The 25952-nt window shown below is 41.8% G+C and overlaps 1 protein-coding gene across 2 annotated transcripts in view; it reads right to left on the reverse strand.

Moving 5' to 3' along the window:
• The window catches only part of apeh (acylaminoacyl-peptide hydrolase), an 83950-nt gene that overhangs the window by 40062 nt on the left and 17936 nt on the right, over window positions 1–25952 (reverse strand). For both annotated transcript variants that reach the window (XM_043708398.1, XM_043708397.1), the window contains exons 5-7: window positions 12232–12307; window positions 8389–8555; window positions 5573–5710 (exon numbers count right to left, since the gene is read on the reverse strand). In XM_043708398.1, coding sequence (XP_043564333.1) covers window positions 5573–5710; window positions 8389–8555; window positions 12232–12307 — 381 coding nt within the window. The remainder of the gene's footprint in view (window positions 1–5572; window positions 5711–8388; window positions 8556–12231; window positions 12308–25952) is intronic.

The raw sequence follows: 25952 nt of genomic DNA on the forward strand, positions 1-25952 counted from the left end.
TATTGCACGCCAGTGTGAGCAACCAGTTAATTGAAAATTTGTTTAAAAAAGGTTGATAAAGAAATCTAGCTTTAGTTATAGAAAATTATGTTTAAGTTCTAGTTCTGTCTAAGATTTTAACCTGAAAATGTTAAATAATGCAAATTGCAGAATCTCAACTTTCAATGGCTCGAAAGTTACTTACCTTTGGCTTCTCAGGTAGAGTTTTTTGACAGAGTTGTGAATCTCAAAATGAGACGGGATAGCAAAATCAGGTGGAATTCCTCCACAGTGTAGAGCATAGAAACTGAACAATGTTAGCACCAGAAAAATGCGCAGCCCAAGGTCCTCCTCCAAGCAGAATGACTTCCAGTGCTCTTGCTGAATACCATTTCAAGAGCCTGAGACTGACAAAAGTCCGAGTACTTTCAGGCATTGGAATGCCAGACATCGTGCAATCGCTTTGACTATTCCTATTTCTAGAATACATTCCTTGCTGTTGGCCACACCTTCCTTGAACAGTAAACCTGAATAACAGCAAGTGTTCTTGCTCGTGGTTCCTTTATAATAAATTACACTTATGTCAACATAAAATTAAATAGTTTGTCCAACAGGAGATAAATTAGACCGAAAACAAAGAGTCACAATAATTCATAGAACCCATAACAATGTGGAAGCAGGTCATTCGGCCAATTGAATCCACACCAACCCTCCAAAGAGCAACCCACCCAGACACAACCCCATTACCCTATCCCTGTAACCCGGCATTTCCCATGGCTAACCCACCTAGTCTGCACATGCCCGGACACTATGGTCAATTTAGCACGGCCAATCCACCTAACCTGCACATCTTTGGACTGTGGGAGGAAGCCAGAGCACTCGGAGGAAACCCACACAGACCTGGAATGTGCAGGTAAGGTGGATCAGCCATGGGAAATGCAAAGTTACAGGGAAAGGGTAGGAAGGGGTAAGTATGCATAGGATGCTCTTTGGAGAGTCGGTGTAGACGTTTTGGGCGAAATGGTCAGTTTCCACACTGTAGAGATTCTATGATTCTATATTCACTGAATTTTAGAAGAGTGGTAGTGGGTGTATAGAAATTTATAAAATTCTAACAGGAATAGACAGGGTAAATTCAGGAGAATCTTCATGATCACTGGGAAGTCCAGAACCAAGGGTCACACTGTAACGGTATGAGGTAGGCCATTTAGGGCTGAGATGATGAGAAATGACTTCACCCAGAGAAAAGTTAGCCTGTCAAATTCTCTGTCATAACATTCTGAGACCAAAACATTGAATGTATACAAGGACTTGGATATAGAGCATCGGACTACATGCGATCAAGGGGTGTGGGGAGAAAGCAGGAACAGGGTAAAGGTTTGGATAATTTGCCGTGATCATATTGAATGATGGAGCAGCCAGAGGGACTGAATGGCCAATTTCCTGCCCCTATTTTCTATGATTCCTATGAGGGGGTGGGGTGGCCATGTTGGTAAGGGATGATATTCAGTCCCTTGTGCAGGGGGGACCTAGAATCAGGGGATGGAGTGTCAGTATGGATAGAGCTGAGAAATTCTAAGGGTAAAAAGACCCTCTTGGGAGTTATCTACAGGTCCCCAAACAGTAGTCTGGATGTCGGATGTAAGTTGAATCGGGAGCCGAAATTGGCCTGTCGCAAAGATGTTACTACAGTTGTTATGGGGGATTTCAGCATGCAGGTAGACTAGGAGAATCAGGATGGTATTGGACCTCAAGAAAGAGACTTTGTGGAGTGCCTCTGAGATGGATTCTTAGAACAGCTGGTGCTGGAGCCGACCAGGGAGAAGGCAATTCTGGATCGGGTATTGTGCAACGAACCAGAATTGATCAGGGACCTCGAAGTGAAGGAGCCATTGGGAAGTAGTGACCATAATACAATAAGCTTCAATCTACAATTTGAGGGGGAGAGGGTACAATCGGAAGTGACAATATTTCTGCTGAATAAAGGGAACTATGGAGCTATGAGGGAGGAGCTGGCCAAAGTTCAATGGTGCAATACCTTAGCAGGGATGACAGTGGAGGAACAATGGCAGATATTTCTGTGTATAATGCAGAAGATGCAGGATCAGTTCATTCCAAAAAGGAAGAAAGATCCTAGGAGGAGGCATGGGTGGCCGTGGCTGACGAGGAAAGTTAAGAAACATACAAAGTTAAAAGAGAAAAAGTATAACATAGCAAAGATAAGTGGGAAAACAGAGGACTGGGAAGCTTTTAAAGAACAACAGAGGATTACTAAGATGGAAATACGCAGAGAAAAAATGAGGTACAAAGGTAAACTGCCAAAAATATAAAGGAGAAAGTGAGGACTGCAGATGCTGGAGATAACAGCTGAAAAAGTGTTGCTGGAAAAGCACAGCAGGTCAGGCAGCATCCAAGGAGCAGGAGAATCGACGTTTCGGGCATGAGCCTTTCTTCGGGCATGAGCCCTTCCTGCTCCTTGGATGCTGCCTGACCTGCTGCGCTTTTCCAAAAATATAAAGGAGGATAGTAAAAGCTTTTTTAGGTATGTGAAAGCCAAAAAAATGGTTAAGACTAAAATTGGGCCCTTGAAGACAGAAACAGGGGAATATATTACGGGGAACAAAGAAATGGCAGAAGAATTGAATTGGTACTTCAGATCTCTGTTCACTGGGGAAGACACAAGCAATCTCCCTGAGGTAACAGAGGCTGAAGGACCTGAACTGAAGGGAATTTATATTTGCCAGGAATTGGTTTTGGAGAGACTGTTAGGACTGAAGGTTGATAAGTCCCCGGGGCCTGATGGTCTCCATCCCAGGGTACTGAAGGAGGTGGCTCGAGAAATCGTGGATGTGTTGGCGATTATTTTCCAGAGTTCGATAGATTCAGGATCAGTTCCTCCAGATTGGAGGGTGGCTAATGTTGTACCACTTTTTAAGAAAGGTGGGAGAGAGAAAGCAGGAAATTATAGACCAGTTAGTCTGACCTCAGTGGTGGGAAAGATGCTGGAGTCTAATATATAGGATGAAACTACGACACATCTGGATAGTAGTAACAGGATAGGTCAGAGTCAGCATGGATTTATGAAGGGGAAATCATGCTTGACTAATCTTCTGGAATTTTTTGAGGATGTAACTCTGAAGATGGACGAGGGAGATCCAGTAGATGTAGTGTACCTGGACTTGCAGAAAGCTTTTGATAAAGTCCACATAGGAGGTTAGTAAGCTAAATTAGGGCGCATGGTATTGGGGACAAAGTACTAACTTGGATTGAAAGTTGGTTGGCTGACAGGAAACAAAGAGTAGTGATAAACGGCTCCATGTCGGAATGGCAGGCAGTGACCAATGGTGTACCGCAGGGATCAGTGCTGGGATCGTAGCTTTTTACAATATATATTAATGAAAAGAAGATGGTATTAGTAATAACATTAGCAAATTTGCTGATGATACTAAGCTGGGTGGCAGGGTGAAATGTGAGGAGGATGTTAGGAGATTACAGGGTGACCTGGACAGGTCAACTGCATGGCAGATACAGTTGAATGTGGATAAATGTACGGTTATCCACTTTGGTGGCAAGGACAGGAAGGCAGATTACTATCTAAATGGAATCAATTTAGGTAAAGGGGCAGTACAAAGAGATCTGGGTGTTTTTGTACACCAGTCAATGAGTAAGCATGCAGGTACAGCAGGTAGTGAAGAAGGCTAATAGCATGCTGAAAATGTGTTGCTGGAAAAGCGCAGGTCAGGCAGCATCCAAGGAGCAGGAGAATCGACGATTCGGGCCTGAGCCCTTCTTCAGGAATTCCTGAAGAAGGGCTCATGCCCAAAACATCGATTCTCCTGCTCCTTGGATGCTGCCTGACCTGCTGCGCTTTTCCAGCAACACATTTTTCAGCTCTGATCTCCAGCATCTGCAGTCCTCATTTTCTCCTAATAGCATGCTGGCCTTCATAACAAGAGGGATTGAGTATAGAAGCAAAGAGGTTCTTCTGCAGCTGTACAGGGCCCTGGTGAGACCACACCTGGAGTATTGTGTGCAGTTCTGATCTCCAAATTTGAGGAAAGACATTCTGGCTATTGAGGGAGTGCAGTGTCGTTTCACGAGGTCAATTCCTGGAATGGCGGGACTACCTTACGCTGAAAGACTGGAGCGACTGGGTTTGTATACCCTTGAGTTTAGAAGACTGAGAGGGGATATGATTGAGACATATAAGATTACTAAAGGATTCTACACTCTGGAGGCAGGAAACATGTTTCCGCTGATGGGCGAGTGCCGAACCAAGGGACACAGCTTAAAAATATGGGGTAGACCATTTAGGACAGAGATGAGGAGAAACTTCTTCACCCAGAGAGTGGTGGCTGTGTGGAATGCTCTGTCCCAGAGGGCAGTGGAGGCCCAGTCTCTGGATTCATTTAAGAAAGAGCTCTCAAGGATAGTGGAATCAAGGGTTATGGAGATAAGGCAGGAACAGGATACTGATTAAGGATGATCAGCCATGATCATATTGAATGATGGTGCAGGCTCGAAGGGCAGAATGACCTATTCCTGCACCTATTGTCTAATGTCTATTCCATGAATAAAGTATTCTAAACAATCAAGGAGAACAATAAACTGTTAAGCCTTTCCACACAAATTTAATGCAGCCATTCTCTATTTTATGCTTGCATCCCCACCAAAACTGGCCAACCTCCCTTTCTTGGGAACGGATTCAGATTAACTCAACAGAATTAAGAAAGCTCAAAAATATTCCTATTTATCGAAAAGCAGACAAGATAACAAAAAAAACACATCACAGTCAATTAATGTATCAAAAATGTCTAAGATCCAACACCAATTGTGGAATAGCATAACTGCAGAGCTTTGGGTAATCAATTTTCAGTGCTGCATAGTTTGCTCTTGGAAGACTCAGTGCTTATGCATCCAAATCTATTTCAAGAGTGCTATTTGCTGGCGTGTTTGCTAATGAGATACTTAGTTTAAAAACTGAAGATACCATCAAATCTTGGTTTTTAACATTTGCAGCAAATTAGGCAGGCTAATGTCACAAAAGAATGCAAAATCAACTTAGAGGTAGTTATACATTCACTGATAACAGTAATTTCAAAATACCCTGAATCTTGGCATGATACAATACAAAGTGAGTAGTTTTAATGGATGTATTCCCAAATATTATATTGATATCAGTTACCAAAATCTAATAATTCTATTTTTTTAAAAAATGTGAACATTTGCCAAATGCAAATGAAAAAACAAGGAATTTTGAAGGCTCATACTAAACATTGCGTACTTTCTCGAGTTTGAACACAAAAAAATTTAAAATTGCAAGGATGGATGGTGTAAATCTGAAACAAAAATAGAGATCGCGAGAAAAGCTCAGCAGGTCTGTGGAGAGAAATCAGAGTTAAAGTTTCGAGTCAATTGACCTTTCCTCAGAACAGACTGAACAAAAAACTCCAGATCAAGGCTCACCAGAGTTTTCATTGATTTAATAGTTAAGTTTTATAATTTTTGAGACAATTTTGGTTAAATTTTGAAGTTGAGCAATCTTAAACAAAGATAGAAATGAAGTGATTGAAACATGATGTGAAATACAAACCTGTCCAGGAGAAATGTGTTCAGGTATTCCTTCCAGCACAGAGATATTGTTACTCTCAATATCAAGTGCGCACAGCACAGGAGTCGTCTTCTTCATCAGGGTTTCTCCCCAGTCCTCCCAAAACACAAATTCATCCCCCTGCAGAATAAGAAATAATAAATATAAATACCACCTGGAATTTTGCACAGGGTACAAGCAGAATTACACAGCCTAGCAGAGCTGGCTTATGTTTGCAAGATTTCTGATTCCAAAAGGTAGATGAAACCAAGAGTGTTAAAAGCTTTACAAACTTATTAGGATTGTGAAAGAAATGAAGAGACTTAATTCCAAATAACATAGGAATCATCAACCTCATTTCTTTCAATCAATATTTTTCTGGCCCTTTGCTGTGTCATACTCATTTACAGTCAAAAGTATAGTAAAAATTGAAGTTTGGAAATTCTTCATTTCTGATGCGATTTTAAATAACCTTGAGTTAATGTTGAAAGCAGATGTTCAAACAAATTAAATTCAAGATAAAGTAAAATGTGCTGGTTTAATGAAGCACTACATAACATTTAGATGCTATCATCACTCATGAAGCGCTCGAGATATTCCACATTACTTGGTGGTTTATTTTTGAGCAAATGTGTAAATTCTGATGCATATGCACAAAGAATGCTGTAGATTTACAATACATGATCTTCAGTGAAATTATTATATTATAGCAACAAAAACCAACAGGCAAAGTTATATGTTTTGTCAAAACCTTTTTGTGCATAAAGTTGTAACTAACAAATCAGTCTGCTGGGGAGTGATGCATTATTAATATATGACACCTTAGGGTTATTAATGTTTAATTAATGTCTAGTTAATTCTTAGGCATGCGGAAAAGTCTGACAAATCATAGTTTCACACTCGCCTTCAAAACTCTTCTCTCAGTTAACCGCCTCACCTAGTGTGCGTTCACTTATTTAAAATATGAGAGTTGATTTGGACAGTCAATGAGTTCTTAATTAAGTACTAGGATGGATCTTGAGAGCATTGGATTGTAAATCTAATTCAAGTTGTTTTCACTCAATTTAATCAATTAATGAGACAACAAATTTGAATAGTGTCATGTATTGACCACCTTAATGTCAAAATATAACCCACTCTCAAAACTAACCTGACTTCCATTGGAGAAGCATTGGGAACAAAGAAAGGTAGAAAACATGTGCAGGTGTAGGCCATTCGTCCCTTCGAGCATGCACCACAATTGAATATGATCATGGCTGACCATGCAATTTCAGTATCCCATTCCCACTTTTTCTGCACACTCCTTGATCCCTTTAGCCACAAGGAACACGTCCAGATCCCTCCTGAATATATCTAATGAAGCAGCCCCAACAGCTTTCTGTGGTAGAGAATTCCACAAGTTCACAACTCTCTTAGTGAAGAAATTCTTCCTCATCTTAGTCGTGAATGGCTTGTCCCTTATTCTTATACTGTGACCCCCAGTTCTGAACTTCCCAAACATCGGGAACATTCTCCCTGCATCTAGCCTGTCCAGTCAATCCTGTCATCCCAGCAATCAGTAGCTAGCCCTTTTCTGTGCAACATGATCCCGATTTCAAATGTTGAAACAGTGATGTTTCTTGGTTAACTGACACAAGTTGTCAACACAGTACAAGATACTGATGCAAGATTGCCCCTTTTAATGAAGGATTTGAATTCTTGCTCACAGAATAGAAAACATGGGAGAATGGATTCCCATTAAAAACAACTTACGTTACAATGATTCACTTTTATATTTTGATAAAGGACTAAATGGTTTCATCCAATAACACTGTAGAGAATCTAATCTAATCCAAAACACAAGCTGCCTGAAAAGAAAATAGCTAAATCACTCCAACTTTCTAACTACAATTGCAGTTGGTGCTTAGTTAACCATTCTTAGCTGAAGTAGTAGCATTAATGTTACAACGGGATACAATACCTGCTTTGGAAGCGTTAACAAATCTGTCTCCCCAGATGGTCATGAATAGCCTTCAAGGGTCATACAAGAAGAAAGACCACTTGAAAACAATAGCAAGTACCAAGAGAGATGTGACTTTCAGAAGCCAAAGGAAAAAAAAAGGATGTAGAAACAAAATGCATTGTAGGCAGTAAAGCTAGTACAAAGCTGACCCACATTAGGACTATAAGCTTATTATTTACGGAATACAACCTCAGAGTCAAGTAAAATCAGGCCAATCAACAAAGTACTGGAGAATTTCAGCAGGTCTGGCAGCATTTGGAGAGATGGAAACAGAGTTAACATTTGAAATCTAAGGGATTCTTCTTTGAAACCGAAGAGAGGTGGAAATCTGATGAGTTGTAGGCTGTTTAAAAGAGGACAGGCAAATCGAACAAAAGCAAAGTTCAGGGCAGGGTTAACTGATGAGGGAAAATAGAAATCATAGGTACCACGGAACAGTGAAAGAAGTGTTGTTTCTTTTTAAAAAGTAACTTTCGAAATCATTAGCTATCTAAACTTCAAACATTTTCTTAAACACAACAATTCTATTTTGGACCTCTCTTATCTGTCAGTCCTCCATGTACTGTACTCTCCAAGGACGTTATTCCTTTTCTCCTGATATCAGTGCTTTCAATATTCAATGTCAAAAGTTCCCCGTAATATCTGGGCAAGTCTCTGTTAAAAGGCATATTCACAACCAACAGCTATGAAACGTCACAAGTTCATAGCATAATATTACTTTAAAACCTAAAAGCTTTCACTGAAACGCACTCCCCCATCTAAATGCTAATCTTCCTGGATTGCACATGTGATAGTGGAGAGAAGAACAGTACTGTACTTTGACAGGTTTCTCTTGTTTCTCTGGTTTGATATTGTCTTCTTCTTCCTCATTCACACTGAGCTGTGGTTTAGGTTGGAAGAAGGATTCCACTTTGGGTCTTTTCTTTTCAGCGACGTACAGAATGTGAGTCTCTGAGTGAGACCACACAAGGCAGCCAAAGTGATCTGGTAAGGGGGGAGAGAAGAAGAACAACACAAGAATAATAATTAAAGAACATAACAGTACAGAAAGAAGTCTTTAAAGTAATACTTTCAGGAGCTGCAAAGGATCAGAGGCTTTCTAAAATGACTTATTTCCAGCCAATATAATAAAACAGAAGCAAAATCAGAAATTGTTGGAAAAACTCAGCAGATTTGGCAGCATCTGAAAACAGAAAACAGAACTAATGTTTTGGGTCTAGTGACCCTACTTCAGAACTGAGTGTAGCTTGGAAAAGGTGGGCGTACAGAGGAACCTCGATTATCCAAATAAGATGAGCGGGCAGTATTTCGTTTGGATAACTGATTATTCAGATAACTGATTCAATGCTTCTGGGACTGGGAATTTTCTGAAGTTTCCTTATTCCTCACTCTGCCTGCCTTGCCCCCTCTCTCTCTGACTCAGGGTTTGTTTCGGAGCAGACACACACTTGTGTGTAAGGGACCTGCAGCATTGCTGAAGCCTCTCCTGCTGCTGCCACTTCACTTCAATGGGATTGACAGACTGAGCACTTGCTATGTCCACTCCCCATTCAGGACAGTAGGCAACAGCGCACCGCGCAGCACCGCCACGACGCCTTCCCACCCATCCCTCCCCCCCCCCACCCCGAACCACCACACCACCCATGATGAAAGTTCAATGACAGAAATTAGACAAGTAGGTTGCCAGGGTTGGAGGATTTGAACTTTAGGGAGAGGGTGAATAGGTTGAGGCTGTTCTTTTCCAAAGCATCAGAGACTGAGGGGTGACCTTATAGAGGTTTATAAACTCATGAGGGGCATGGATAGAGTAAATAGTCAAGGTCTTTTCCCTGGGGTGAGGGAACCAGAGGGGATAAGTTTACGGTGAGAGGGGAAAACTTTGAAAGGGACATCAGGGGCAACTTTTCACACAGAGTGGTGCATCTATGGAATGTGGTGCCAGAGAAAGTAGAGAGTCTGGTACAATTACAACATTTAAAAAGAATCTGGATGGTATTTGAATAGGAAGGCTTCAGAGGGATATGAGCCAAGTGCTAGCAAATAGGACGAGATTAGTTTAGGATATCTGGTCGGCATGCATGAGTTGAACTGAAGGTTCCGTTTCTGTGCTGTACATCTTTATGATTCCACATGAGAAGATGCTCAGGCCCTAAAATTATTGAACTCGATAATGAATCCAAAAGATTGCAGGGTTCAAGATTGGCATTTCTACCAATAGCTGTATTGCTTCCAGAGGCTAAGGCTCAGTTTTCTGACTCTTTCCCAGGAGGTCCTGGTGGGGGCTGTAATGTTTAGCAGAAAAGTGTTGATCATTGCAGATGGGAGAAGAAGCCAACATCAAAAAACACACCAGGTAGGGCTGTAAATGAGAGAACAAGTGTGGTCCCTTGAAACTGCTGCAAGGTGTTCCATGGCCACATTAGGCCAAAAAAATCAGTTCAATTCTATTCTTAGGTGCAAACCGCTCCCAATTCTTACTTGCCTAGTATTCTCCTAGCAGCTCTCCTGACATCAACACATCTTGCAGCTCCAGTCGTTCCTCTTCCTCGATGCATTTTTTCACACACTGATTTCAACAGCCAATGACAATTACCCAATTGCTATCTCATGACTATCCCTCACAAATACCCTATTCAACTGTTCACTTGCTACCCTCTCCACACAATTCATCATTCACATTACTAACTCTATTTTCTCTTTGCAGAAATAAGTGTAGCACTTTAGGCAGAAACAGACTTGGGATGATACTCCAGTAAGAATGTAATGAACATAAAAAGAAACCTTCAGGGTGGAGAAATGCATGGCCAAGTGTTATGGACAGATGGGAGTCCCAGATTTCCAGTGATAGCATTAACAATTTAATTGTCATTTAGCACATCACAATCTCTTATTGAATTGCTATCACAGCTGATGAACATCAACACAATGTTGACTTCTAGTTCTTCTCTAACATCAGTTCTAATTCATGTCATTTATCATTCAAGTCCTTTAAATGTCACATAGAACCTGGGGTCGAGGCGACCCAGGAGTCCTCAGAGGAGGCTGCGTATTCTGAGGAAGCATTTTTATGACTCATGTACAACTTCATCAACTGAGATGCATTCATCTCCAAGGCCTGCACGGGTGATAACTAAGTTGACACATGGTGAAGCACACATCGCACATTACAAGGACAATTCGAGTTCAGAAAAAGAAATCGTGGCGTCCAAATCAAAGTTAAAATTGAGAATCTCTGGGCATGATTTTCTAAAACCTTTTCAGGGCATGGGTGCAACTGAATTTGATTGCAACTAACACATTACCCCACCACAGAGATAAACCACCTGAAAATCTGCCAATAAGTTGGTTAAAAACTGACAAACAGTGTGAGGGTAAGCATCTATCACAACCCTTGACACTGGCATCCTGAGTTGCCAGCCAAAGCTCTTCAGCTTAAGAGTCTTAAAGTCCTACTCCTACGTGGATCGAGAAGATAAATTATTTTGATTGGCTGGTCAAGAGATGGGCGTTGCGGGGAGTGGATACTCCATGGCAAGGTTAGAAGATAGATTTCCAAGGCCAGATATTTGCCTCTAATCCATGCCTTTAATTCCCCCTCCAAAAAATGTGACTGGAGACCCTTCCTCCACCACCCAAACTTGTCAGCAGTCACCATGGTTTTCTAGTTGGGAAAACAAGCAAACTTTCCACTTATTGGGGTTGCAGATGATTGGGAAGATGATGAGTTAAGGCCCTTAAGCTCTCTTTCATTGACCACTTTCATTGAGCACTTTGACAAAGCCCCCAGTGGACTTTCTCGCCAAAGTTAAATGGTGAGCTGGTGAAAAGGGATAAGCATCTCATCAGGGCCAACTCACCCAATTATTTCCCTTTCTTCTCAACTCTATTTTCATGGAGCATAAAGCTCCACCCATTACTCTTTCAGTTAACAAATGAAAAAAGCTTTCTTCAACATCTCTTGGTATAAGAACTGATGTGGAAATATTTGATGTTGATACTGATTGCCTGAAGTGGAAAGTGCTCCATTTCACAGCACTGAGACCACACTGTGGGAAAAATATTCATTACAAAAGTATAATTAAAAGTTATTTTCACCATTAATTTCAGATGCCAAAATATTGATAGCATTCTGTATTAAATATAAATCACTTCATCGCACAGACATTGCAGTATTAAGATCCATATATTCTTAAGAAATCTACAGTTCTATTGGACTTGGAAATAACATAATTTGCAATTGTAATGAAGCTTAATGCATCTTAAAAGCTCCATGTCAATACTGATTCTGCAAAACACTTTTTTTTATTCCTGGACTAGAATATGTTAAAACCTACATTCTATCTTGCAAAAGGGAATTTTGTGCAAAATGTATTTACGTTGTAAGGCGAAGAGAATGCACACTAGGACAGTTGTTTTTGTTGTAAAAAAAAATTGGCCAATTTGCTCTGCTTTGTCTTTCCATTTCTCCAAAGCCACGATGCAATTTTTAATAGCAAAAGCAAAATCCTTGTCTGCTTTTGCCGAATACAGGAGGAGAAGAGAACAAATATATTTAACTCCCCGTACGCAAACAACTGTATACACTACTGGTCTTGAAGGATAGATGGAACAGAGCATTATTTTTTATGAAAAATTTCACTGATTCCAGTTGTAGTCTTACCATCTTCATACACCTTGCCATGCTTGTCAAGCGCAGTCAGGTTTATACTCTTCTCCTTGGAGTTTTTATTCCAGATCTGAAGGTGCAATAAATCAGTATAAGAGTGCAGTCAACAATATACAGAAGTTCAATAATTTTGATAAATTTAACATCAAACCCAAATCAATACACTGCCCTCTTGTCATAGATTTAACATGGCTTGCAAATTTGATGCGAGAAGTCCAACCCCCACCCCTCACCCCCACCCAAATGACTTGGGTCCGAAACGCACTGCTGGAAATGCTGTAGATACAAAGTCAATTGAGGCATTCAAGGGGGCACGTAATCATCCAATGTGTGAAGATATAGGGAGACAAATTACACAAAGTCATAACGCTTGTTGGCTAGCCAGTTTAGGACCACAAACCGATTGGCTTCCTTTTGCGTGTAACAATTCTGTGATTGAGAAGCTGAAAGCAAAAGTTTCTAAACAAATTATGGTTTACAAAATTTCACAAAAATAATGCAGCATAAGTTAACTAAGGAGTGGTCATAGATGATAACTTCACAGTCAGTTTCAGGGAACATCATTGGGTCCCATGACTGAATAATAAAAAAGAAATATTAGAAAATGGCTCTGAGAGCAGCAATTTCAATGGATGGAAAATTGCAGAAAGGATGTATGTCATTTTTTTCCAGCCACTGGCTCCATTGTCAAATTCAAAGAATGAAACTTTTTTTTAAAAATCATTCACGGGATAAGGACATTGCGGTCTAGGTTAGCATTCATTGCCCATCCCTAATTGCCCAGAGGGCAGTTAAGAGTCAACCACATTGCTGTAGGTCTGGAGTCACATGTAGGCCAGACCAGGTAAGGATGGCACCTTCCTTCTAAAGGACATTAGTGAACCAGATTGTTTTTTTTCCCCAACAATTGACAACAGATTCATGGTCATCATGACTCTTAATTTCAGATTTTCTGTTATTGAAATCAAATTCCATAATTTGCCAAGATGAGATTCAAACCCAGGTTCCCAGAACATTACTGTGTCTCTGGATTAACAGTCCAGACATAATACCAAGAGGCCATCGCTTCCCCAAAGATGCTTCTGTTGTTCTGCAATATGTCCCTCTGACTGTCTGTTTTTGCCTTGTGACATTGCTGTTGTCTCCAACCTGGGAATAGCCAACCCCGGTTCAAAGACACATGACTCGATTGAGACCACTAGTCCCATCTGGACCAGTTTGGTGTTCTGTTGGTAAGGTGTTGTGACGAGCTAGTCCACACATTTCCTCCAGACTAGTTCATCCCTCGTCTGTACCGTATATGACAACAGTCCTGTTTGAGGCACCACCACTGCTTGGATGCATTTCTCCCCCTGACATAATTCTGGACCACATGGTGTTTCCTCTTGGAATACCCTTGACATTGAGGTTCCCACCCTTCTGGCCATCTTGATTTTGCTCTACCAGCCAAATATGGTTCAAATTTGGTTCTCAGCTGGGTTGAATATTAAGAACACCAATGAACATTGGGTCATCACATATGGCATGTTCCAATACATGCGGAGAAACTTGTTCATTTACTATCCTGGTGACCCCTCCTCTTGAAGGTCTGCTTGAAGGTTTGAACAAATCTTTCTGCCGAGCTATTTGTTGCAGGGCGACATGCAGCCAACCTCATGGATCTGATTTCATGATTTTCTGGGTACTCCTCAAACTATTGCGCCACAAACTGTGGACCATTGTCACTCACGACTTGTTCAGTGTTCCCAAAACGGGGATGCAAGATGGTGGCAACCTAGGGAGGATCGCATTTGCTGGGCTCCATGCCACAACATCGGCAGGACAGAGCTCGAACCTGTCCGATCCATGAGGTTAAAAAATAAAGTAAAAGAGCTACAGAACCTGAAAACTTTACTTGCCTTCATTTTGGATGCAGGAGAATGCTGAAAAAAGGTGGTCTGCCTGGGGACAGGTCAGCGGCGCAATCCAGCCAATTGCATTCTTGCTTACTCACCAGGCCTTGGTTGAGGAGCTTGTTGAATCTCGTAAAGTCCTTGAGAAGCAGATTGAAGAAAAAAAAGAGGAAAAGCTGACCCCAGTCTCTGCTATGCTGCGAGACCTGGGGAAAAGGACTGATGAGCTCGAGCGCCAGGCCACAGGATTGGAAGCAGAGTCTGATTCATCCAAGAGTCAGATTGATGCCCTGGAAACACAGGTCCGTGGTTTGCTGGATCTGGTGGATGACCTTGGGAACAGGGGCTGAAGAAAGAACCTTTGCATTGTTGGCATGGCTGAGAAGATGGAAGGTGAGTGGTTAGTAGAATTCTTTTTGAAGTGGTTCCTGGAATTGAGACTGAAAAGGGAAGGTTAAAGATTGAGAGAGCTCACCAGGCAGCAGCACAAAGGCCAGTAATGGAGAAGCGCCCTCATCCTACCCTGGTACGGTTCCATCATTACAAACACAAACAGAGTCATGAAAGCTTCCAGAGCACAAGGGAAGGATCCAAAGGCATTGGTGCATGAGGGCTCCAGGATCATGTTTTTACAAGACTTCTCAGCGGCACGATTCGGAAAAGGATGTCCTACGATAGCATCAAGAGGAGACTGAGAAAGCTTGGTACCAGGACTCTAAGATATTCAGCAGTGCCTCAGATTGAAGTGGGAGATGGCACGGGGTAGGGTGACACTAGGCACATGGACAGACAAGGTGGCTGCTGAGCCATAAGTTAGCCACTTGACACACAAGATGGTCACCAGACCACAATATGGAGAGAGACAGCAGAGCAAACACAGATGCTGCATGGAGCTACCGGAATGCCAGCACAATGCACTCACAACCTAGTTGATTAGTTTAAGGCAGGTGGGGGAGAGAATACACGAGTTGTGTATACTGCCCGCCGAAGTGTCTGGTCCAACCAACACCTTTGATAGAAATGCTAACGGTTTGATACTGACTCAATGCAAAATGCTAATAGCCAGGGTTGCAGTAATTGTCCTTCTCAGGAAGAGCAATTAGTGCCTGTTACTACAGCAATCACGTCCATGCAGACACTGAAACTGACAATGTCTGCACTGAAACTGACAATGACCGTGTTGACATTAACAAAGGCTGTGCTGGAACTGACAATGACTGCATCAAAACTATCAACGATTCTGCAATATTAACAACAAACAATGTTACAGAGACAATAACCTCATCACTGGCCTATTATATCACAAAATGTATAAAAGTATCTTGATATGTGCTCCCGGTTGAAAGAAGAATCGCAGCCAACCACTGTGCTGTTGGTGTCTTTCTCTCCCCGGAGCTCCGGTATTTTCTCGTACAATAAACTCTGTCGTTGAACCCCGACTCTGACTCGGAGACTGGTGATTTTTCCCAGAATAGGATTCATTATAATGGATATACATTTATTTGACTCGCCAGAGACTTTGTGGACATGCTGACTTAAGCTAGATGATTGGGGTGGCACGGTGCCTCAGAGCACCAGAGTCCCAGGTTCGTTTCCAGCCTCGGGCAACTGTCTGTGTGGAGTTTACACATTCTTCCAGTGTCTGCGTGGGTTTCTCTGGTTTCCTCCCGCAGGCTAGGTGAATTGGCCATGTTAAATTGCCCATAGTGTTAGGTGCATTAGTCAGAGATAAGTGGGTCTAGGTGGTTTACTCTTCAGAGGGTTGTTGTGGACTTATTGGGCTGAAGGGCCTGTTTCTACACTGTAGGGAATCTAATCTAAAAAAAAGGCACAGAAAATAGAGTTGTTCGGGTTTGTCTTTCTTTATAAAGGACTTGGTAGTGTCTCCTTTTGTTGGTAATAAGTTGCATTAAATTATGCTCGAGATGGATAGAGTATGTATCCTTAATTTCTAAGTTAAGTTACACCACAGGATGTGAGACGTATTTACTTTTAACTTACTTGTGTAGATTACTAATCTTGTTTTTTTCCAACTGGGTTGCCTGTGTTTGTGGTGCGACCCTAGCTAGTAAGAGTTAAGAGGGTGGGGGGGAATGGCTAGTATGATTTCGGGATGTGTAGGTTCCCCCACTGAATGGTGATTAATTCCTCTAATCAGTGCCTTTGATGTTTCTTTGTTTTTCATTATTGGTGTACATAGTTTTTGTAGATTTATGGGTTGTAGCTGTTTTTAGTTTATGTAGCTTTTGTGTTTTATGGACTTCCTTGTACTGAAGCTCAGATCGTAGCTAACAGTTCTTCTTCTCCTTCTCTGGAGGCTAAATGGTGCTATAGAAGGTTATGGCTAAGGATATGTTCAAGTGGTGTACCTGGAATATTAAGGGGAGTTACTCGACGGTCAAGAGGAAGAATGTACTTTCCAGTCTTAAAAAGGAGAGGATGGATGTTGCCTTGTTGCAAGAAACACGCAGCGATTATGCAGAGCATCTGAAACTACAAAAGAATGCGTATGGCTGAGTTTATTTCTCATCTTTCAATACTAGGAGTGGGGGGGCGGGGGGGGGTGGCATACTTGTTAGGAACAATCTCCCTTTTAAGTTGTTAGAGTGCATTAAAGACTCACCCGGGAGACTTGTAATCCTTAAAGCTTTGATAAATGGGGAAGAATACAGGATCTTAAATGTTTACTGTCCCCCAGCCCACGCCCTCAAGTTCTTGATAGACGCACTAAACTGGTTAACCTCACGCCTCAACATATTATCGTAGGAAGGGATTTTAATTGTCAAATTGGCCCTACAGTGGATAGATTGCTCAAAAGTCCCGCAATATCTTCTTTACGATCTAAGCAATTAAGGGATTTGCGTGTTGAACCAGGATTGGTGGATGTTCGGAGGCACCTTCTCAAATCTGCACAAACGCCATACCAGGACTGATCTCTTTTGGACTCCTGAAGCGCATTTCAGCTCAGTGGTGTCACGTACAACTCGCAATTTCACTATTTCTGATCACGCTCCAGTGTATCTAATGGTCAAGAGTAAGGATACTATGGTAGGTTCAAGCCACTGGCAACTGAACCCCTTCATTCTTAAGGAGAGCAAGTTTACCGAATTCTTTTCTGCCAAATCCAGAGCCTTTTTAAAACATTATTTCAGACTCTGCCAGTAATCCATCCATTCTCTTGGAAACTGCTAAAGCCTATGCTAGGGGGTTAGTTGTTTCCTATTCTGCCAATAAGAAACAGCAGAAAAAGTGAGCAGCAATGCTTGCTCAAGACGCATCTGAAGGCCATTGGAAAGGCATATTTTGACAGGCCCTCGTTGGCTAAACTGCAGAGGATCACAGTGCTTCGGTCCACACTGAACTCCATGCTCACACAGGCGGCCAAGAGGGAACTTACATTTACAAAACAAAGGCTGTTTGAGCATGGGGATAAGCTGGGCAAGTACTTAATGTAACTTGCCAGGAAAAGGAATGCTCCCCAAGCCATTACCTCAATCAGGGAAGATACAAAAATTTAACACATAATTCAACAAGATTAACGCGGCATTTCAGAAATTTTACTCCGAACTATACCAATCCGAAAGTTTAGAGGATGGGTGGGTTAGGATGGAGTCTTTTTTTTTTTAAGAATTTGGACCTCCCGGGAGTGACCCTTGAGCAAGACTCTCTCCTTCATGCTCCGTTTGTGCTATAGGATTGTGCTTCCTATAGACCCATCTCACTCCTGAATGTTGAGTTCAAAATCCTATCTAAGACTCTTGCACTAAGACTAGAAACTGTGTTGCCCTCCATCATTAAGGAGGATCAGACGGGGTTTATAAAAGGTCGCAGATCATTGAATCATGTCAGGAGGTTACTTACTGCAATCCAAATATGTCAACAATGATGGGTACAGTGATTAGTGATCTCTTGAGATGCTGAGATGGCATTTGAATAAGTGAAGTGGCCTTTTTGTTAATACTTTAAAGCAGTTTGGCTTGGGCAAGGTCTTTATCAGATGAGTAAGGTTTTGTATAGTGACCCTCTTGCCACGGTCCTCACCAATGGTGTGCGGTCAAACAATTTCAATATTCTCAGGGACAGTCGATAGGGCTGTCTCTTATCACCGTTGCTTTTTACATTGGTGATTGAACAACTGGCAGAGGCAATATGGAAGGATCCCAATATATCTGCTCCAGAAGTGAGAACAAAGTCACATAAGATTGCATTGATGTTTTTAGATTAGATTAGATTACTTACAGTGTGGAAACAGGCCCTTCGGCCCAACAAGTCCACAGTTGGACTGTGGGAGGAAACCGGAGCACCCGGAGGAAACCCATGCAGACACGGGGAGAACGTGCAAACTCCACACAGTCAGTCGCCTGAGGCGGGAATTGAACCCGGGTCTCTGTCGCTGTGAGGCAGCAGTGCTAACCACTGTGCCACCGTGCCGCCCACGTGTTCTTGTCCTTTTATCAAACCCAACAGTTTCGGTGCCTCATTTGATACAATGCATTAATTAGTTTAGTAGCTTTTCAAAATTACAAGATCAACTTTGCAAAATCAGAAGTCATGACCATGGGTGGTCTCCCGAAAATGCCCAGTCCTGAGGACAAATCTCGATTTCCCTTTAGATGGTCACGGGAGGGCTTTCTCTACTTAGGAAAATTCATTACTTCAGTCTTTGATCGGCTATTTAAAACCAATTTTGTCCATTTATTTGACAGAAACAAATAAGACCTTCGAAGATGGGAGGCCCTTCCAATCTCTTGGTTAGGTCAAATAACCCTCATTAAAATGAGCATTCTCCCTCGTCTGCTGTATCCTATGCGAATGCTTCCTCTGCTTTTAACTAAGCAAACATTTAGAAGACTGAATGTCTTGTTCAGTTTCTTTACCTGGTATCGCAAGCAACCCCTTATTTAATTGACTAAACTGCATTTACCCCATAGACTGGGAGAAGTGGATTTTTTAGATATCAAAAAACTACCAATTAATCTTGTTGCTTTCTTATGTGAATGATTGGGCCCGGGGGGGTCCCTGTTTTAAAAAATTCTCAAGGTCAGGTTCGTAGGAGCGTAGTCTGACACAGAACAAACGACCAAGAGGCGAGTCTGCTAGAATATGAGCATTTTATTCCCCGCAGCGTCGCCACAACCAGGTCTCATACTTACAACGGGTCTGGCTTATACTCACTCTACATGTTACCGGAACTGGGAGCCGTCAGTTCTCGTAGAGCGGTTGCCAACAACCCACGCTCGGCGGTTAAACGTAACCCCGGAGCAGACTCACCAAACTGGAGACTTTTCCAGCTGATATACTCTTTTCCAGATATAAACATTCATGTGAACAGCAGAGCAAGGCTAAAAAACACATTCCATTCTGGTTACATACAGATAAGAAGATTCACACGGGGAGGTGTGTAATAAGATTCACACGGGACTAAGCAACACCTCCATTCCGGTTAGATTCACACATGTATTGGGACATAATTTTTAACCGTTTCACCACAGTCCCTCACTCATTATAGTTGGACATCGAAGCATCTCAGGCAAGATGCCCCCTTACGAGCTTGCTGATCTTGGACAAAATGAGGGCAGTTAAGGAAATTGCCATAGCCCAATAGTTAATAGCACGGTTAAAGTATGCAGAGCAATGCGTCAGAGTGAGGGCAATATTGCCAAAACATTTTTTTTTTACAACCATAGTTGTATGTCGGGTTTTCAGCCAGGGATGATAGACTCAGGATTTATTCGAGGAGATAAACTGATGTCTTTTGACTAGTTGGCTTGGAAATAAGAGTTGCCCAGAAGAGATCTCTTGTTATTTTTTCAAATAAGGAATTTCATACAAAAACAGACCACACTTTGAACTGATTCTTAAAGATCTGACACGGAGAAGAGGGTGCTGAGTGCAGAAAAAACACTTTCTGTCAGCAATGTCTATCACCTATTGCGAGAGGGTCCCTCAGACGAGCCCGAACGGCTCTGTAAGGTATTGGAGAGGGAGCTGGACGTCGAGATCTCTTCTGAAGTATGGGAGGATATCTGGGAAAATGCAAAGAGAATTTCGATTTGCAACAGGACCCATGCCTTGGAATTGAAAATTCTCCACAGAGTCCATTTGGTTCCAGACAGCCTTTCAAAATTCAAAGCAGGAGTATCTCCAATGTGCCCTAAATGCAAAATGCATATTAGTATGCTCACTCATTGTCTCTGGTCCTGCCAAAAGGCTGTGGGCATACTGGAGCACTATGGTAGGCGAAATAGAGGGGGTCTTGGGGTCAGAGGTGGAGATGGACCCAGTATCTATTTTTCTTGGCCTTCTTAATCCACTTCCATAAGACGTGCATAAAAAAGAAGCTTTTCAGTATCCCCACTTTTTGCGCAATAAAGAACATTCTGTTAGGCTGAGTGTCTGAAAACCCCCCAGAGCTGTTGGGCTGGCATAAGCTAGTCATGGAACACATCCCTTCGGACTTTCTTACAAGTATGGTGCACCATAAAACTAAGAATTTTTATAAGATGTGACTGCCCTTTCTGGACTATTTGGATACAGATTTGTCTGCCATACTAATAAGAGCCTATATATAGCCATGACGATTCTGTTTAATGAATTTGGTATCAAGAGGGCAGAAACTACGAAGACATGAATATGTATAAATTTATACTCTCAATGGTCAAGGGCTATTACTTTGTTTCGTTGAGCTATATTATTACTATTATGATTTAGTTAGTTATTAGTGGGTTTATTTGTATGGTTTTGATTTGTTTTGTTTAGTACTTGTTGTGATATCAAAAAAAAATTATTTTCAATAAAAATATATTTTTAAAAATTGGTCCCAAACCTGGCAAATATGTTATCCAGTATTTCATCCAGTTTGTACACTGTTACTTCTGCCAAAACTGACTCAATGACCACCATCACACCAGCCCACTTGGGAGATGGCATCCGTCCCTCTACCGGTTCTGTGAAATCAATGTGAATTTGCTGGCATGGTGTTTGAGACTATTCCCATGCTTGAAGAAGTGATAATAGCAGTGCAGTTGCACATCAGATCCCATGTTCTTCTTAATCTGGAAGTCCAAATCCAGCTACCAAAAGTAGTTCCTGGCGAGCTTCTTCATTCCCATCATGGTGTAGTGCCTTTCATGCATTTGTTCCAACACCTTTCCTCTTAATGGTGGAGGAAAAACAACTCTCATTCCCCACATTAATCACACATTCAATACAGACATCTCAGACCTTATACCTTGTCCTCAGGGTTATATCTTTCTGGACCCACCCCACCCCCTCATCTAGGTCGTACCTGGCAATTTCATGCAATATAATCCACTTGCTTACATGTGTGGCACTTCAAGTCCTTGAATTCTTACACCAGTCTTGCAACATCAGTGGCATTCTACATTTGGTGTTGCATTGTGCTGACTTTCCACTGTTTGATGCACCAGGGAGTCATCAGCAAACTCGTGACCAACTCCAACAAGGTAGTAATTTCGAAACCAGCCTACAAATCCGGCTCTCTCCTTGTTAGTAGCTTGTGTTGGTTGGCTTCACATGGGAGGTCACCAACCAAATTGTCTCAAGGTATCTTCCAAGACCCCTCTGAATTCACAATGGTCAAGGCAGCAACGAATTGGATGATGGACTCTGTGCTGTATCCATTTGTAAAAATGGAAACATTCAGTGATCGCCGACAGCTTGGGTGCAAAATAATTTCCTAACACTTTGCATAGCTCATGGAACATCTTCTCTGTGGGTTTCTCTGATTGCACCAGACACCTTAGAATCATGAGGGCCTTGCTCCTGATGGTAGGTAGGAAAACCGAAACCATGATGTCTTCAACCACTTTGCTCACCTTAAAAAACAAATTAAAGTATTCCATATATAAAGTCCAATTTTCTGACTCTTCATCAAACAAGCAGACTTATTGCCCCAAATTGGTCTGCCATTTTGTTTTCCTCCCACTCGAGTCTAGCCATTCGCAGCCCAGGTCCCACCACAGAGCACTCTCCACATCGCCTGCAACCTCACTGACTGTGCTAGTGCACCATTCCTCCCTGGCACTGCTGCAGACCGAGTCCCCTTGCATCCACTCTCCTCAACGACATTGGTAGTTCCCAGGTGCATACTATTTTCTTCAGCCATCTGCTCCAAGTCCCCTCATGATTGCCACTCTCGGCCCACTCCCTGGTGAGTGCCTTCTTTCCTGGTGTCCCTTCGTGACTGCTTTCCTCAACGTTACCTCCTTACATTGTTTCTAAAGCATGGGCAAGATCTCCTCTGTACAAACGAAAAAATTGGCGGTTGCATACAGTTTGTTGGCTGGATTCCACTTTCGTCAACAGATATGTTGGTGCTTCAGCTGAAACCAGAAATTATATACCAGGTAGACATATTGTAAATGTTAACAGGAACTCTACTAGTGATCCTCACATCTCCACATCCAAACAGCCTAGCATTTTTGTCCTTAAATTTCTCCACAAACTTCAATGGGTTATGATCAGTGTATACGATCGTGTCAGATACATTACTGGAAACAAACATTGAAATGTTATAACGCCAACATCAAGCTCAAAGTCTTCTTCTCATTTGATGTATGTTCAATTTCCTGGAGAAATACCTGAAACCTCTTTCTATCTTCTCGTAATCTTCCTACAACAGCACAGCATGGACATCCACACCACTTGCATCGATAGCCATCTTGAATGGCTTGACAGAATTAGGTGTGGCTAATATTGGAACAGTGGATGACACAGCTTTCAGGCTGTCAAATGCCTTCTCACAGTCCACTGTTCACAAACCTCTTGCCTTTCTTTAACAGTTCAGTGAGCAGAACAGCCACACTGTTAAAATTTGGTACGAATTTTCAATTAAATCCACTCAATCCCAGGAATCGTAGCACCACTCTTTTTGTTGATGGTCTGGGAAATTATCTTTGTTTTTGCATCCCATGGGGCCATTTGTCCATATCCAATAACATGGGTCAGAAAGGTGACTTGGGTTTTGGCAAATTCACTTTTATCCAAGTTTATCACCAAGCCTGCCTTCCAAAGTCAATCGAACAAGTCTGATAAATGTTACAAATATTCCTTCCATGTGTGACTAAAAATCACTAGGTCATCTACGTATATAACACAGTTGGGTAATGCGGCAATGAACTAATTGGTTAATCTCTGAAATCCAGCTGACGCATTTTTCATTTCAAATAACATGACTTTAAACTGATATAGTCCATTCAGCATTATGAAAGCCGAAATTGTCTTCGCTCTTTCTGACAAAAGGTACCTGCCAGTATCCTCTGAGCAAGTCCAACTTTGAAATACAACTTGCTTGTCCCACCTTTTCAACATAGTCTTCAAAACGTGGAATCAGATATACATCAGTAACTGCACTGACTTTGCGATATTCCACACCTAACCACTATGTACCATCTGGTTTTGCACTATTACTACGGATGAGCTCCAATCAATGTAACTCACTTCGATTATGTCATCTTGGAGCATGCGTTCAATCTCCTTTTGAACCTGGGTCAAGTTTAGAAGGTTATGCCTATAAAGGATGTTGCTTAATTGGAACACCATATCCTATATCTACATTGTGCATAATTAGACTGGTACTTCCCAGCTTATTTCCACATCTCTCCCCATATGATGGTAGTAGCTCTTTCAGGTCATTTTGATTTCCCTCTGGAAGGTAAATCAATAACTTATCCCAATTTTTCCACAACTGCCCCATTGTTCAACTAAATTTGTGGAATGTCCAATTCAGAATCCTCTGAACCTGGTTCTTCCGTGTTGTAACCAATAATTCAGTGCCCTTTGGCTTTCTTTCCCTGTCAAAATACTTTTTGAACATATTCACATGACACACAGAATTCTTTCTGTCTGGAGTCCTCATCAAATAGTTCACCTCACTTGATTTTCTTTCAACTTGATAAGGTCCACTAAACTTTGCTTTTAAAGGTTCACTTATCACTGGAAGTAACATTAACACCTCATCTCCGAAAGCAAATTGCGAGGTTTTGATTTCTTATCTGCTTCCTGTTTCATTGTATGCTGTGGTACTTTTAAATGCTGTCTAGTCAACTCCTCCACTCTATTTAATCGTTCCCTAAAAGTTGACAAATATATGGTCTCTGAATTCTGACTTGCTAATTTCTCCTTAATCAATATTAACAGTCCTCTCACTTCATGCCCAAAACCTAATTCAAATAGACTGAATTTGGTTGATTCATTGGTGTATCTCTGATTGCAAAAAGTACAAACAGAATTCTCATATCCCAATCATCTGGACAGTCTTGACTATAAGCCCTCAACATGGTTGCCAATGTCTGATGCCACCTTTCTAGTACTTCCCTGTAACTCTGGATGGTACGCAGTAGATTTGAATTATTATATTCTTAAGCTATTCATAGCTTCCTTGAATGTAAAGTTTGACTCTTGATCTGATTGCATCTCGGTGGGTAGTCCATATCTCTTAAAAAAATTTGAGTAACTCTTCTAGAATTCTTTTAGCTGTGATATTACATAATGGGAAAGCCTCTGAAAATCTAGTGAACACATCCATTATTGTTAACAAATACTGATTCTCATTTTTTGCTTTAGGTAAGGGTCCTACGCAAACAATTAAGACTCTAAGAGGTTCCTCAAATGCAGGAGTAGATATTGAAGGTGCGGGTTTTATTACTGCCTGTGGTTTTCCAATTATCTGACATGTCTGGCAAAATTAAACTACATTCTTGTGTAGTCCAGGCCTGTAAAATGGTTTTTGTATCTTAGCTTGAGTTTTTCTCACTCCTAAATTACCCCCTAGTGGTAGCTCCTGCGTCATTCACAACAACACCATTCTGTAACACATAGGCAATATGACTTAGTCATAGAATCATAGTGAGTTTTGAGAAGATTTGCAGCTCAGGTTGGGGTTTTGGATGTAGGTTTGCTCGCTGAGCTGAAAGGTTAATTTCCAAACGTGCACAAGACACGCACGAGAATTCCTTGAAGCATGCCATTCCAACCGGAACTCTTTCAACAAATATATCGAGTTAGACTCCATCTACTACTCCCTGAGAAAAGGAACCGGAAGTGACTTCATCACAGGAAATAACATCACCAACCCAAAGAAACCCAAACATATAAATAGAAAGCAGGAATTTTCAACACTGCTTCGCATGAGGTTCACTGAAGATGTTACCTAGTAAGGTAACGAAACGTCTGGAAATGAACCTTTCAGCTCAGCGAGCAAACTATATCCATAGGGTCATAGAAATGTACAGCATGGAAACAGACCCTTCAGTCCAACTCGTCCATGCCAACCAAATATCCCAACCCAATCTAGTCCCACCTGACGGCACCCGGCCCATAGCCCTCCAAACCCTTCCTATTCATATATCCATCCAGATGCTTTTTAAATGTTGCAACTATACCAGTCTCCACCACTTCCTCTGGCAGCTCATTTCATACACACACCACCCTGTGCATGAAAATGTTGCCCCTTAGGTCTCTTTTATATCTTTTCCCCTCTCACCCAGAACCTATGCCCTCTAGTTCTGGACTCCACGACCCCAGGGAAAAGATCTTATCTATTTAGCCTATCCATGTCCTTCATGATTTTATAAATCTCTATAAGGTCACTCCTCAGCCTCCGATGCTCCAGGGAAAACAGTCCCAGTCTATTCAACCTCTCCGAGGAGAAAGTGAGGACTGCAGATGCTGGAGATCAGAGCTGAAAATGTGTTGCTGGAAAAGCGCAGCAGGTCAGGCAGCATCCAAGGAACAGGAGAATCGGGCATAAGCCCTTCTTCAGGAATGAGGAAAGTGTGTCCAGCAGGCTAAGATAAAAGG

Source organism: Chiloscyllium plagiosum, chromosome 18 (assembly GCF_004010195.1).
Source record: "Chiloscyllium plagiosum isolate BGI_BamShark_2017 chromosome 18, ASM401019v2, whole genome shotgun sequence".
NCBI lineage: Eukaryota > Metazoa > Chordata > Chondrichthyes > Orectolobiformes > Hemiscylliidae > Chiloscyllium > Chiloscyllium plagiosum.